The sequence below is a fragment of the Mustela erminea genome, chromosome 1 (assembly GCF_009829155.1).
Source record: "Mustela erminea isolate mMusErm1 chromosome 1, mMusErm1.Pri, whole genome shotgun sequence".
NCBI lineage: Eukaryota > Metazoa > Chordata > Mammalia > Carnivora > Mustelidae > Mustela > Mustela erminea.
Genome location: NC_045614.1, coordinates 93,510,465 through 93,527,377, shown reverse-complemented (window position 1 = coordinate 93,527,377; position 16,913 = coordinate 93,510,465). Strand labels below are relative to the sequence as shown.

General features: G+C 34.9%; 1 protein-coding gene across 5 annotated transcripts in view; it reads right to left on the bottom strand.

Annotated features, from left to right (window-relative positions):
• Positions 1-16,913, bottom strand: part of PPP2R3A (protein phosphatase 2 regulatory subunit B''alpha) — a 194,397-nt gene that overhangs the window by 49,359 nt on the left and 128,125 nt on the right. For all 5 annotated transcript variants that reach the window (XR_004283352.1, XM_032333775.1, XM_032333767.1 and 2 more), the window contains 4 exons: positions 13,904-13,990; positions 10,156-10,312; positions 7,757-7,805; positions 6,852-6,941 (listed from right to left, as the gene is read on the bottom strand). Coding sequence is in view for 4 of the 5 variants with exons in the window: in XM_032333775.1 (XP_032189666.1) it covers positions 6,852-6,941; positions 7,757-7,805; positions 10,156-10,312; positions 13,904-13,990 (383 nt within the window). In the remaining variant the exon portion in view is untranslated. The remainder of the gene's footprint in view (positions 1-6,851; positions 6,942-7,756; positions 7,806-10,155; positions 10,313-13,903; positions 13,991-16,913) is intronic.

Sequence of the window (16,913 nt, the reverse complement as noted above, 5' to 3'; positions counted from 1 at the left end):
TTATTTTGAATTTTGACACACAGTTTGCAGATCTCAATTTCTTTAGGTCAGTTACTAGTATTTTGTTTCTTTGGTGGTGTCACATTCTCTTGGTTATCCAAGATCCTTGTAACACTGCATTGGTGTCACTGCATCTAAAAAAGCAGGCATCGCTTTCAGTCTCTAAAGACTGACTTTGGCAGGGAATGCCCTTTAGCAGTCTGTGTGTTCAGAAACTCTGGGCAAGCTGCCTCCTGGGGTCTTTGGGTGAGTTTATGGCTAGAATCAGGAGGCCAAGGTAAGCAGGTGACTGGGCTTGTGCCTGGGTCCATGAGGGCCAATATGGTAGTAACTGGGTCTTGAGCCAGAGTCTGCAAGGTGTGGCCTACTTTTGGGATGGGTCTGTGATGCCTGCAGTATAAGTCTGCAGTGGTGGACCTGGAGCCTGGATCTCTTGGGGCTGGTCATTATTGAGGTCTACTGGGTTTTACTGGAGCCTAGGGATCTAGGGGCTGATCTGGCACTAGGGCAAGCCTGAGGTTGCAGGGGCCAACCTGGTGCTGGACAATTATGGAGAATGGTGTACAGTCGCTTGCCTGGAGTCTGGTGTAGTGGATTCTTTGTGTTGAAGTGAGTCTGAGGCCTGGGTCCATGGGGGCTGGCATGTCATTGGGCTGGGCCCACTGAAGCTAGTCTGGAATTGGTGTTCACGGAGGGTCTGTTGCTGGAGTCCATAGTCAAGTTGGGCACTCACTTCACTCTCCTTCCCCCATGGAGAGGTTGTCTCTCCATACTGGGCTGCCTGGGCTTTAGAGATGGGATGACACAGGTAACATGAGATTTTCCTTTCTACCTTTTTCATCTTTTCTTATTTCTGTGCTCCATCCAGGTGTTCCAATCTCTTACCTAGAATCCTTAGTTCTGGTGATGGTATTTCTTTTGTATGTATGTATGTATATCCAACTCTCCCTTTCTTAAAACACTATTTTTCCCCCTTAGAATTATCTTAGCATCCTTGTTGCCATATCCTAGCCATAAATGTGAGGATTTATTTTTACTTCTGGACTAATTCTTTTTTTTTTTTTTTAAAGATTTTTATTTATTTATTTGACAGAGAGAGAGATCACAAGTAGGCAGAGAGGCAGGCAGAGAGAGGAAGGGAAGCAGGCTCCCTGCTGAGCAGAGAGCCCGATGCGGGGCTCGATTCCAGGACCCCGGGACCATGACCTGAGCCGAAGGCAGAGGCTTTACCCACTGAGCCACCCAGGCGCCCCTGGACTCCTAATTCAACACTGTTTATCTACATGTCAATCTTTATGCCAGTATCGCATTGTCTTGTTTACATTAGCTTTGTATATTTTGAAATCAGTAAGTGTGAATCCTATGATTTTATTTTTTTCTCAAGATTATTTTGGCTACTCTGATCCCTTTGTAGTTCTGTATGAATTCAGGATTCAGCTTTTTCATTTCTACAAAAACAACAAAAAGTAGCTGGGATTTTCTAAGGAGATGCTTTGAATCTATAAATCTATTTGTGGAGTACTGATGTTCTAACTATTTTTTAAACCTTCTGCTCCATGAATATGGGATGCCTTCATTTCATTTAGATCTTCCTTAATTTTTTTTCAACAATGTTTTGGCAGTTCTCACAATATAAGTTTTATACTTTTGTTAAATTTATTCCAGTTATTTTATTCTTTTTGCTGCTATTATAACTGGAATTATTTCCTTATTTTTGGCTTTTCATTCTTTGTGCATAGAAGTAGAATTGATTTTTTAAAATAAATTTGTATTATATCCTGCAACTTTCTTAATCTTTACTGAGTTCTAATAGTTTTTCAACAGATTTCTTGAGATTTCCTATATTCAAATAGATAGTTTTCCTTCTTCCTTTCCAATTTGGATGCTTTTTATTTCATTAATTTGCCTAGCAGTCCTGGCTAGAACCTTCGGTACAATGCTGAAAGAACAGACATCTTTTTTTCCTGGTCATAGGGAATAGCTTTCAATCTTTCACTATTCACTAGTTGTTAGCTATGGGTTTTTCATAGATATCCTTTATCAGGTCAAAGAAATTCCCTTCCACTTTTAGTTTATTTGTTTTTTTTTTTTAATCAAGAGGAGATATTGGACTTTTTTCAACTGCTTTTTCTGAGACTACTAGGATGATCATGTGGTTTCAATCATTTATTCTATTAATATGATATATTATATTGATTTGATTTTTAGATGGTAAACCAACTTTGCATTACTATCTGCTTTGGGTATCTGGCTAACACTGGCCTTGTAGAATGAATCTGGAAGTGTTTTTTACTCTTTTATTCTTTGGAAGATTGTAAAGAATTACTATTTTTTCAGGTATATGATTTAGTGATTCATCACTTACATACAACACCTGGTGCTCATCACAACTAGTGGACTTCTTAGACCTCATCACATATTTGACCCATCCCCTCACCCACCTCCCCTCCACTAACCATCAGTTTGTTCTTTATAGTTAACAATCTGTTCCTCAGTCTGCCTCTCCCGTATGCCCCATCCCCATGTTCATTTGTTTTCTTTCTAAAAATGTTTGATAGCATTTTCCAGTTAAGCCGTATCAGCCTGGGATTATTTTTCCTATCCAGAGTTTTTATTTCATCTCAAACCAGTGTCCAAGAATTTGCTCACTTTGTCTAAGTTATCTAACTTGTTAGTATAAAGTTATGTTTTATATATACATTTTTATTCCTGTAAGGTCAACATTCATGTTACCTCTTTTATTCTGACCTCAACAATTTTTTTTTTTAAAGATTTTATTTATTTGACAGACAGAGATCACAAGCAGGCAGAGAGGCAGACAGAGAGAGAGAGAGGGAGGAAGCAGGCTCCCTGCTGAGCAGAGAGCCTGATGTGGGCCTCGATCCTGGACCCTGATATTATGACCTGAGCCGAAGGCAGAGGCTTAACCCACTAAGCCACCCAGGCGCCCTGACCTCAACAATTTAAATGTTATCTCGTCTTTCCTTGACCAGTGTACCTAAGGCCTTATTAATCTTTTTTTTTTTTTTTAAAGATTTTATTTATTTATTTGACAGAGAGAAATCACAAGTAGATGGAGAGGCAGGCAGAGAGAGAGAGAGAGAGAAGCAGGCTCCCTGCTGAGCAGAGAGCCCGATGCGGCACTCGATCCCAGGACCCTGAGACCATGACCTGAGCCGAAGGCAGCGGCTTAACCCACTGAGCCACCCAGGCGCCCCTTATTAATCTTTTTTTAAAAAATCTGACTTTTGGTTCCATTGATTTTCTCTATTGTTTTTCTATTCTCTAATTTATTCACTTCAGTCATTCTTCTTTCCATCTTTGTGTTTGCTATGCTTAATTTGCTCTTTTTTCCACAGTGTCTTAAAGTAGAAGGTTAGGTTATTGATTCAAGGCATTTGTTTTTTAGTATATGCATTTATTGCTATACATTTCTCAGCACTGCATGTAGCACTGCTACATCCCATTAGTTTTGGCATTCCGTGTTTCTATTTTATTCACTTTAAGTTTTGATACTTTCCCCTTCATTTTCATTCATTTCAAATTATTTCCTTTAATGTATTCTTCTCTTATCCTTTGGTTATTTAAGCAGTGTGTTGTTGCTACATGTTTATAAATTTCCAAATTCCTATCTTTATTGTTAATTTTATTCCATTATGGTCAGAGAATATGCTTTGTATGATTTTACTTCTTTTTGTATTGAGACTGTTTCATGGCCTGACACATGTTCTATCCTGGAGAATATTCCATGTGTACTTGAGAAGAATATATATTCTACTGTTCTTAGGTGGAGTGTTCTATAGATATGTTAGGTCTATTTGGTTTATAGTTTTATTTGTAGTGTTGCTCATGACTTCTATTTCCTTGTTGATCTTCTTCCTGGTTGTTCATCCATCAATGAAAGAGGAGTATGGAAGTCTTCAACTCTTATTGTTGAATTGTTTATTTTAATTCTGTCAGTTTTGTTTCATGTATTTTAGGGTTTGATGTTGTGGTGCATATACGTAATTGTAATGTTTTCCTGTTCATCTCTAGTAACTATTTTTTGAATTAAAGTCTACATTCTCTGGTATTTATAAAGACATTACAAGTTTCTTAAGGTTGTTTACATGACATATCCCTATACTTAGTTTCTATTTTTTTCTCCCCATTATGTCTTTAAATCTAGTATTTCTCATGTAGACAGCATAAAATTAGTTTTTTAAATCCAGTTTGAAAAGCTCTGCCTTTTAAAGGAATGCTTAATTCATTCACATTTATAAATTGTTATTATTGATATAGTTAGACTTATATCTGCCATTTACTTTTTGTTTTCTATCTGTCTTGGCATTTTTTCTTTCTTTTTCTTTACTGCTTTCTTTTATAATAAGTGAATTATTTTCTAAGTGTAACATTCTAATTCTTTTAATGATTTTTTCCACTATGTATTTTTGAGTTAATTTTCTAGTGGCTGCTTTAGGGACTTGCCATATACATTTTAAAAGAATCATTATTTATTTATTTGTAGCAAAAAGGCACTTTCATTAAAGGACAGGACCTATGGGGCAGAAAGACGGGCTGTCATATACATTTCTAACTTCTTAGAATTTACTTCACATTTATACTTAATTCCAGCAAGATACTGAAATGTTACTCCTATATAACTTTCCTCCTTCTTCCCTCTTTTTGTGCTATTATTGCTATACCTATTACATACCTATATATTACAAACCCAAAACTACACTGTTCTAATTATTACTTTGCTATATTGTATCTATATATATTACAAACCCCAAACTACACTCTTCTATTACTTTATGTAATTTATGTTTTTTAAGGACATTGAGAGAAGAAAAGAGAACAAGTATATGTTCATAGAGTTTGTTATTAATCTTCTTCATTACCATTTCTAGTTCTCTTCATTTGTTCTTGTGGGATAATAGGAGCTCCATAAAGAGGAAACATGGGTGAGAATTATTTGAGGAAAGCTTTTTCATAATTGAGGAAGTATGAGAGATAAAAAATTGAAATTGAGGGTTAACACAACACTGAAAGGGCAAGAATTGCAAAACTTTGGAAGTTGAGGGGATCTAACTGAAACAACCTAAGCTTTCAAAATAGTGGACTAATGATAAATTATAAAAATGCATACTTATTGGCATGGAAATACACTGTTATGTGAAAAAGTATGTTACAAATCTATATAGTATGATACCATTTAGCACAGTGTATTTTTTGGTGCAGGAAGAAAGAGTGAAGGAGGAGGAAAAGGAGAAGGAGGAGAGAGAGGGGTTAGAGAGGGAAAGGGAGGAACAGTGAAAGGAGACATACCAATGTTAAATATGGGTCATGGAATTATGAATAAATTTTATTATTAAGATTTTGAATGTATTTTGTATTTTAAAATATTTAATGTGTATGTGTGATAAAACAATAAACTTAAAAAAACTGATCCAGCAGAAATGAGCAAGACTTGAAAAGGCAAGTTGCCTAAAATGAAATAGAACTGACTGAATACATATGAAAAAAAATTCAGCCTCATTAGTAATCAAATGCAAAGTAAAATAATATTATACTTTTTATTTATCAAATTGGAAAATATTTTTAAGAGGAAAACATCCTGTGTTAGTAGGGGTTATGGGAAACATGCTCAGTACCTTGTTGATAAAAGTATAAAATTATACACTTTTTCTAAGGAGCAACTTAGTAATTTTTATAAATGCCCTTAAAAATGTCTATACCCTTTTAACCTAACAATTCCATTTTGGGGAATTTGTGTTAGTGAAAAAAGTAGTGGATGTAACAACCATTTAGCTATAACTATTGTTTTGGAAAGCATCCCATAAAAATTTGGGAGTGTATGGTAATTAAGACTTAATACAATGGAACTAATATAAATATCTAAAAAGTATGTAAAAATATATAATAAAAGAGACTATACAATATATACTAGCTTTTAATAGTCTCTTATTCTCTGTGTTAGAATTATTAGTATTAAAATTTATTTTCCTCTGCTTATCCATGTTTTCTAAATTGTCTAATAATGGACAAAAAATTCTTTGAAATGGAAAACAAAGCTATTTAAAAATAATCTAATAGGCTGCCAAGAAATAGCTTAGTTTTATTTCTACTTCCTTGATTTCCAAACCATGTATCCAACATTTAGATAACTTCGAGACCCAACATACAGACAGCTGAGGCAGTTATACTAGCAAGCAGCACCAAGGACTGTAGCCTCTCCGTCCTTTGGTACTAAGCACAAACTATGTGCTGGGTACTGTGTTAACACAAGCTGGGAATAAAAGAAGAGAGGGACCTAGATTTTGGCTTAAATAAGAGATAGATTAGTGGCAAGAAACAGATGTGTATGTTCACAACTACAAATCAAGGTATGTTTGAGTGTGCCAAGGGAAAGGAAGAGATGATTCTAATTTGTCTATAAGTGTCATCCACAATTTGTTTCTTTCCCTCTCTAATTTACCACTGAACCATCAAGATGGAAACTCTTAATATATATTCCCACATCCCATATAAAAGCTTCCTAGTCCTACTTAACTCTTAGGGCCAGCTCACATGTCACTTCACCTTTGTTTCTGGGGGTAAAAGCACTTCTCTTGATATGCCGTGACTATGCATTGAGTCTGAGAGGGCAGACACTAAGTCTAATTTATCTTGGTGCTCCTAGGTCAAGATGGCATCCACTGAGTATACAGTATACATGACTTTTTTAAGCTTTGTTCAAGTGTTCGACATTCCTGGCAAAGGAAATTTAGAAGTCATACCAGCTTGAATCACTAAACTCTACCTCTGAAGCTAATAATACACTGTAAGTTAATTAATTGATTTTAAGTTAAAAAAAAAAAAAGTCATACCTGGTTGGGTTCCTTTTGTCCTCCTCAGAGATCAAAAACCAAACAAAGTCTGCATAGCTCATTCTTCCCTCTTTCTGTACTGTTTTTCCCCTGAAGAAAACACATGGTCATAAAGTTTCCTAAGCAATCACTCAGATAAATTTAGTAGGATGACAGACTAAGAAATAAAGCAACATCTTTTTTTTTTTTTTTAATGATTTTATTTATTTATTTGACAGACAGAGATCACAAGTGGGCAGAAAGGCAGGCAGAGAGATTGGGGGAAGCAGGCTCCCTGCTGAGCAGAGAGCCTGATATGGGGCTTGATCCCAGGACCCTGGGATCATGACCTGAGCTGAAGGCAGAGGTTTTAACCCACTGAGCCTCCCAGGCGCCACTAAAGCAACATATTTCTTTGGAAATTAAGTCAAAGAAAAATTAGAAGGCTGGAAACCTAACAAAGAGTATCCCTTCCATTGCCTATATTGTTTGCAAAGGCCTGGAGGGTGAAACCAGAAGACATATGCAGGTAAGAAGAAAGCAATCTGGTTTCCAATTTGAATGCAAATAATCACCAATACTGTTACCTGTATTTAATGGACTAATGCCCATAAATTAAAGAATTACTACTGTCTTGTATGAAGCCATGGTGTGCAGGAAGTTGTGCTCAAATAAGACTGTTAAAGTGTTACCTGGAATTTATTCGTTTTTCCTTAAAGAGTTCATTATTTGAGAAAGAGAAAGAGCAGGAAGGGGAGTGGGAGAGGGAGAAGCAGGCTTCTGGCTGAGCAGGGAGCCCAACATGGGGCTGGATCCCAGGACCCTGAGATCATGGCCTGAGCCAAAGGCAGAGGCTTATTTAACCCACTGAACCACTCAGGTCCCATATCCATAATTCATTTTTAAACTCAGATGCTTTTTCTTACCTTGTTACTGCCCCAGAGAATATCCTTTCAATAATTCTGTTTGATGAAGCTAGATGTAAACAAAATGGTACAAAGTGAGTTAGAAACATGTTGCATAAAGGCAATACTTTTGGCAAATTTCTTTTCAATAGCATAAAACATAGCTAAAACACAATAGTCTTCAATAATGAGAGGTTAGGAGTATTTAAGTTTTTACCTATGTATAATTTATATTTCTGAAAGAATCTGAGGCGGCATAATCAATTAATCAGTCACTAAAAAAAAAAAAAAAGAACAGGCAAATGATTATGCCTGATAGCTGGAATGTATTACCGTAGCTGAGTACCAGATTAGTTCTGAACATCAGGACAACTACGACAAAAACATATAGAATTTGTACTGATCCTCTTATTCAATAAGACAACTTTTCCTCTAAAACAAGACAAAGTTTATCCTATCATGAAATTCAAGGGGAACTGACTGGCAGCTCGTAATATAAAGGACTTTGAGTAAAACAACAGAAAATGCTTTCAAGTAGAATTTCATAGAAGATACCACAAACATACCAGAAACATACTTTTCTAATATTCTTATTCCATAAAAGTCCAAAACAAAACAAAACATATCATTTGAGAAATTCCATCGTAAGTTTTACTCAGAGACACAATTATATCTTTAGACAGTATACTACTTTTGATGATAGATCCTAGAGAATCTGTAGCAGTGTACCTCATTATTGGTTCAAAATAACCAAAGGCTTTACTTTTAACTGAAAGGATATGCCAGTACAGCTCAGACCCATGGATTTGGTAAGGACAGGAATCTTTCTTTTAAGTGCCCCAGGTAATGGCATGTATACTACAATTTCGAAACAAGGGATGAGTCATTAGAGAGTTAGTAGCTACCAGCATCTAATTCTTCTGCACAGAGTTAGGTACAGTCAGCCCAAGGTAAAATTAGTTTGGCTGAAGATGTTAGGAATATGGGGGTCAGTAGAGCCATGCCTGGCCAAAAAGCTTATATAAGGACCCTCTATACTTTGTTGAACATTGGTTTATGGGGCTAATAATTTGTACTAGATAGACAAATAGAGAGCTGTATAGGAAAGGCATGGGACTTAATTTAAAAAAAAAAAGGTATTTTTAAAATTCGGATAGTTTAGCCTAAAATTGAGATCATGCTGTCCCATTTAGGACAGGTAGGTGCACTGGCAATTAGGTGGTCTCAGTGACATCTTCATCATGTAGGCCTAGGTGTATATATACAATATTTTGGGACTTGGTGAGAATTATGGTACATCAGCCAGAGAGCATGATTTAGAACCGGTAAGGTTTTCATGGCCACATGTTAACATAGATGATCTGGTCACTGGTGATTAGAAGGTGCAGAGCTAATAAAGCTGACCTGATACACCTGTGAATATTTCCATTTTTGTGCTATTCTGGTGACAGGAAGGTTACGACTACCTGAACAAGGGGGTAGAGTACTAAACAAGTACTGCTTGTTTATCAACAAGTACACATGAGTATTTTCTCTTGATATGTTGTTGGGACCTGAGAATTGGGAGGTAGAATTCTTTCTTATATATGGAAAGTTCTATGAAACTTGACATCATATAGAATGAGCCTTTTCTTAAGATATAAACGGTTAATCACAGATATACTAAATAACAGAAGTGAAATTCAAAGCATTTGTTTAAGGTTTATACTTTGCTACATCTAAAAGGCTAAAGGCTGATTTTTTAAAAATCAGCAGTGCTTGAGAAGACATTTAAGAATAGATCAGGGACAATCTTATGAGAAAAAAAGCAAGTCAATGTATTTTGGTGCTTGGTGAAGAACAGTAAATCATCAGGTAATAGTTTCTAAGTTTACTACTGGTAAAAATGAAGTAAAGGGGGTAATATGTGATATGTGATATTTTTGCTTTCTGATACAAGAAAGCACTCAAAATTCATCTTCAGGGAAAATACTCAGGAACTAAATTCCAAAAAGTAAGTTTTTATGATTCCTGGAAAACAATGTCAAATTAGAAACATTTTCATCCTTGGCTATTCATAAACACTGTAAAATGGGAAATTTATAAGGGTATACATATATTCTCTTTCAAATAAACTTTACATAGGTATGTATGAATCTTATTCAATTCATCATTAGAAAATAAACATCACTATAAAGACTCAGCAATTAATCAAAACAAAGACTCTACTTGTTTACTTACTGTAAGTCCCTTCTCCTATACTTGCTTTCTAAATAAAAAATTGATACCTTCACCCATTCCCACTTAAAAATTCTTGGTTCATTAAAGAGGACAGATTAGATAAAGAATTTAAGAAATGGGAATTTATCATTCATATAACAATTCATATAACTCTTGCCTTTTTCAAAATAGCTAAGTTTTAACACTTATAAAAGACTTACCCTGGTCATTGTATCGAGATAAATCGGCCTGGCTGATGTAGAGGTCATGATCACTATCTAGTTCCCAGAATTTACAATAAATAACATAGAAATGTTCATAGGAGAAGTAATCTGTGATTTGGTTTATATCTTCCTCTTCTTCCAAAAGGGCTAGAGTCTGAAATAGTATGAAGAGAAAGATTAATTTATTTTAAAATTATGAAAACTGGCTTTGGCCGTTATATGGTCTAGTAAAGTTTAATTTTAAATTGAATTAAAATTTTTGGTTTGAGTACCAAATCAGGAACCTCTTCCAAACTTTAATCAAATGATCAATCTATAAGCATTTATGAGTTCTGTATTACACTTAGCAAAGGGTTAGATGCAGTGGAGGATTTAAAAGCAAGGAAAGGGAAGGACTGTTACCAAGGAGACTGTAGCCCATCAAAGGTCCCAGACTAGCAAGCCAGAACAATTAGACAACAGGCTGAATTACATGGTCATAAGCTGACACTGCTTGTAACTTTCCAAAATTATGAAGAGTGAGCATCTATTCTATTATGTAGAGTAGAAATCCACATATAGGGTTTGGCTTTGTAATGAGATCAAGTTTACTGTGAAGGTGACTTATACATAGCATTGTGCTGATGTGTGGTAGCCTGGCAAAGAAGACATAGGGATGGAGCTGCAGGGTCCTGTGCTGGAAATTAAACTGGGGCTCCCCTGACTCACTGAGTGTCCCTATGGAAAACACCAGAAACAATAATTTTGAACCCAGAATTCTTAAAATTCTTGTAATTATCATACAAGTGGGCAAATGAAGATGTTCTCAGAAATGAAAGATTCAGAAAGAATGATTTAAGAAGCCATAAAAAAACTTCAGAAATAGAAAAAACAAAATGAGATGGCAGAAATCAGATCAAACACATCAACAATCACAGTAATGTAAATGAATTAAGTGTCCATATTAAAATATTTTCAGATTGAGTATACCCCCCCCAAAACATATCTAGGTATGCGCTATCCATAAGAGATAACACTAAAATAAAATTTAAAAGGCTGTTTAAAAAAAAGTACAAATATATGCTAGCTAAATCTTAACCCAAAAAAGTGTCAATATTATTGGAAAATAAAATGGAATTCAAGGTAAAAAATATTACAAGGGAGAGAGGTGACTGTTTCATAACGCGGATAGATTGCTTCAATGAGAAATTATATTCCAAAATGTAAATACTGGGAAACCAATTCTGGCAAGTTGAGAACATAAACTATTATAGTAAAACGTCTTAATGGAAGATTCTGTTGCCAGTAAAAATTATAAAGACTCCACAGAAACAAAGGAAAACCATGATGTGGTAAATGCAAAATATGGGTTAAGATTACACATAATAAGAATTCTGTAAAATCCTAAAATCTGCACATTTATATGAGACTAGAAGAACACATACAAAAATGCTATTAGTTGTATTAGGGTGATGAAATACGATTTTTCTGTTTTCCAAACATTGCTTGTAATGTTTTATTTTATAAAATGCTCTTTAACATGTATAAAGGAGAATACATACAATAAAACAAATCTTGAGAATGAGTTCTCATTTTCCCCTACCAGATTATCAGAAAATGAAAAAGACAGAAAACTTGTGCTATTGATGAATGTGTAAGTATGAACTAGTATAGGTTTTTAGGAGACTAAGTTGGCAGGATCTATCAAACTGAAAACCACACTGGGGCTACTGGTTGGCTCAGTTGGTAGAGCGTGCAACTCTTGATTTTGGGGTTGTGCATCTGAGTTCCACTTTGGGTGCGGAGATTACTTAAAAATAAACAATCTTAAAAAAAAAAAAACCCTGAAAATGCATATACCATTTGATCCAGGATTTCCCCTCCAGTACTCTATTCTAGAAAAATTCTTACCTACGTACACACAGAAGGAAAATATAAGGATATTTACTGCACCACTGCAAATAGGAAAAACCTGAAAATAACTTAAACATCCTCTATAGGGGAATATGTAATTTAGTTATGGTAGAGCCACGCCATAGATGATGCAGCAGTTAAGATTTATATGCATGGAAATGAAAAGAATGTTAAGATATGCTGTTAGTGGAAACCCCCCCCCCAAATTAACAAAATTATCTCATATACTTAAAAAAAAACCACCTCAAAAAAGCAGCCATACAAAATAAAACTGTTTACTCCATGTATACGTATAAGGGAATAAAACCATAGTATGGATGGGTTCCCTCTGGGAAAAAGAATGAAATTGTAGGGTGAAGAGGTAGACAGTGACTTCTGCTGATTATTCTAGATATTTTCATATTATTTGAATGCTTTATGAGCATATAAATCATGAGCATACATTCATGAATAATGTACTAATAGGAAGAGTGGGAGAAAGATAGGGAAGAGGGGGAAAAATTAAATGATGCCCTAAAAAGAACACTTCTGTTTCCAGACTGGCCATTTACTTGCTGTGAGATCTTATCTAAGTCATTCAACCATATCTGCACCTCAAATTTTATCAATTAAAAAATATATATATTACAGTAAAGCCAGAAACTGTTACAAACTCTAATGTGCTTCGGGAATGTGAGGGATTACCATTCTTAAGGTGGAAGGCCTCTTTTATGGAATTACTGCCATCTCAACCCATCCCATCCCATGAGAGAGGCAGTATAATTACTATTCATTTTGGAATAAAAAAGGTTTTTATATGAATTATGGGCTGCTAATTTTGCCAAGTCTTCATTACTGTGTCCCAGATGAAGACAGGGAAAAATAAAGAGTATATAAGGTTGTATTATTAGCCTAAGCTTCATTTAGTTTGATTCATTGAAAATAAAATATTTCTTTTCCTTTCAAGTACGAACAATTGTTTCTTTAGGTTAATGGAAGCTTGAACAATTCAGGCATGAGGATTATCTCGGTAAAAGGCTCCCACTAGTGGTCTATACACTTTCTCTCTTATTTGGTAAAATAAATAAAATAATTGAAAGGAAAGTATTCTTTCTTAAAAGGACTTTTTAGTATTTTTCTCCACTCTAGTAGGAGCTGGATAAAGAGTTGTTACTGAAAGGATCAAGTTGCAACCCCTCTATTCCATTTGCAACGCCTTTCCTAACCCAGCCCATCTCACCCCTGAGGCTGTATCACTGGTTACTCTCTGCAGAGCCACTGGCTGCTTTAGACTGTTCTTAGACTGCAGACACTTTCATGCTTCTGGGGCTTTGCTTATGTGTTGCTCCCTTTATCTGGAATCCCCTTCTAATTTTTTATTTTGATAAACTTCCAATACCCTCCAAGATTAAGACCACATGCCAGGCCTTCTGTGAGGCCTTCCCTGCATATTTGTTACCCATTTCTGTGGAAATTTTCATCAGATGTGACTGTGCAATTTTCTTTTAGTCCATGTACCTTGATATAAAAATCCCTTGTTATTCATCTTTGATCTCCCCAACACATCCCAGGTATTTGGTAAATGCTTCATGACTGAAAGTAGCCAAAGTGCTCTCAAATATTTGTTAAATGAAATAAGAATATTATTTAACTTGTTCTTTATTTTTTTTTTAATTAAAAAAAATTTTATTTGTGAGAGAGAAGAGAGAAAGCGCACAAGCAGGGAGACCTGCAGACCAAGGGAGAAGCAGACTCCCTGCTGAGCTGGAAGCCTGATGTGGACTGATCCCAGGACCCTGGTATCATAGCCTGAAGGCAGAAGCTTGGCATCCCTAACTTGTTCTTTATATATGAATTTCAATGAGAGACATACTTGCAAAAAGTTGCTTTTTCTTATCTCTGTCGAAGTTATTTTTCCACTCCAAGATCTGTTGACTGTGTAGAATATTCTCTGAATAACCTGGTTCCAAAAGGAAACAAATAAAATAAAAACACTGAAGATATGTATTACTTCACCAAAGGCCATCTTACGAATGTCTCCTGAACCGAGCTATGTTTTGTTTTTCTGATTAAGGAAAGTGTAATTTCTAATAAAAACTAATGATATTTTAAAAATCTACACCACATTCCTCATAATTCCAAGAATAATAAAGATACTCTTTGCTCACAGGCCTGCATTTCCCAGCTACCTACATGTCACTTTATTTACCTCTCATCTTATATAGTGATGCCTGATTCAAGCAGTGTTTATTGGGTGAATGTTTTAGGAAGGCAAATGAGGTGGGAAATACACATTGGGTTGGCTTAACAATTCACAGGTCATAAGAATGGCTGCCAACATGGTATGATTTAAGACGGCTTTATTCTGGTTATTATAGCCTTATTCATTGGACTCTTAAAGACTTCTTGTCTTCCAGACTCTTTCTGGAAACTCAAATACATCTGTGATATCTCTAATACTAAGTCCTTACTTGGGCATGAGCAATTTTGTTATTAGCTAGCGTTTAAAGAGTTCAATAACAGATGTGAAACTCTGGAGAAGACCCTGGACAGGATGAGAGAGGAGGGAACGGGTAGCAAATGTGTCTGAGATTGATGACATGTTTGTTGTGGTGTAGTGGAGGATTGGAGAAGGATTGGCTGCTATCCTGGAGGGAGGAGGCCACAGCGTAGTCAGTTTTACCTGGGGTTATGCCTACACATTTAATTTCCCTATGACCCACTAGTTTTATTTTTTTCTTCCAAAATGAAGCATTATATCTTTTTGGTTTCAAGGTTTTATTTAAATTCTAGTTAGTTAACATATAGGGTAATACGGGTTTCAGGAGCAGAATTTAGTGATTGATCACTTACATATAACAACAAGTGCTCATCATAAGCAGCCTTTTTTTTTTTGACACTTTGCCTTTGATTTTGATTATCTAATAGAAATCCTGTATCCTTGGTGGTTTTTATCATGGAAAAGGGAACACAGCAGGGAAAACATATCCTCAGAATGATGGCCCAGATTTCTGCTGCCCAGTTTTCCATATCCTATAGTAGTGCTAATTCCTGATTCTTCAGAATCTAGCTCAACTGCTAACTCCACAGGAAGTGAGAACAGGCACTGGGGTAGAGCTCTGTCTTCTGTGCTTCAACTGTCACGTGAGTCTCCTTCAGTTCATCCTATGGTGTTATTCTAAACACTGGTGCAACTTGACCATTATCACCTCCAAACTCCAAGGTACCAGTTCCTTCTTGACTTGCAACCCAGTGCTTGATATGGTGCTCTGAGTATCAGTATCAATTGCTTGATATATTTTTTTATTTGAGAAATAACTGATATACATTATATCACTTTTTGGTGTAAGACATGATTTGATATTTGTACATATTGCAAAATAATCACTGCAGAAAGTCCCCTGAACATCTGCCACCATACTGAGTTATGGATTTTTTTTCTTGTGATGAGAACTTTTAAGATTTACTCTCTTAGCAACTTTCAAATGCGCAATATATTTATATTACTACATTATATATGGTATTAATTATACATAGTACTATATAGTACTATATAGTATTAACAACAGTCATCATGTTTCTACTTTACGTCCCCATTATTACTTATTCTATAACTGGAAGTTTATACCTTTTGACTCTCTCTTCAACCATTTTGCCTCTGGCAATCATCAATCTGTTTTCTTTATCTTGGTTTTATTTTTTAAGATTCCACATATGAGAGAGATCATGTAATATTTGTCTCTGACTTATTTCATTTAGCATAATGTCTTCAAAGTCAATTAGTGTTGTTGCAAACGGCAAGATTTCATGGGCTAGGGGTACCAACCCCCAGCCATGTACAGTTGAAAATCCACTATAACTTGACTCCCCCAAACTTAACTACTAATAGCTTACTGTTGACTGGAAGCCTTACAAATTATGTAAACAGTTGATTAACACATATTTTGTATATTATATATGTACTATATATACTGTATTCTTATAATAAAGCAAGCTAGAGAAAAGAAAATATTAAGAAAATCATAAGGAAGAGAAAATATATTTACAGTGCTATAAAAAATCTGCATATAAGTGGTCCATGCAGTTCAAACCCATGGTATCTTACTCAACGGTGTATTTTTTTTTAAACTTAAATCCAATTAACATATAATGTATTATTGGTTTCAGAAATTTTTAATTTTATTTTTAAAATTTAAAACCAATTAATTAACATACAATTAATTTGTATGGTAGAAGTTAGTGATTCATCAGTCTTATATAATACCCAGTGCTCATTACCTCATGTGTCCTCGTTAATCAAAGTTCATATAAAAAAGATGGAGGAAAAAAAAAAAGATGGAGGATTTTTAGCACAAAAATTATATATAGAAAATAAACAGTAAGAATACCATTTATCATAATTCCATGTCTCCTCTCTCAAGTAAAGTCAATTTCAAAACATATCATTACACCAAAATTTTCTATGTTGAATATGATTATATTTTTATCCTTAGTATTTGATTTTAAATATAAATTTATCTAAAATATAAGTTTCCTAGCTACCAAAATTTTATATTTATATATGCCTCAAATATTTTGTATTATTTATGGAGGTACTGTGTTACACTTAAAATGATACAGCGTTGATCTGTATTTATTTTTGCTTATTTTGTTATTCATTTTTTGTTTTTTTGACAGAATTTTTAAAATTCACAAATGTTGACTGTTAAACGTTTTCTACTTTTAGCCTCTGCTAACTTACTTATCTAATAATATGAAAAAATGTACTTGTAGTCCATTTTTCCATAGTCTAAATCTCTATTCAGTAGCCCCACTTCATCAGCACATTTATTGGTTTCCACATTACTGAGTCAGCATTTTAGCTTACTGAAGTAGGGGCACCA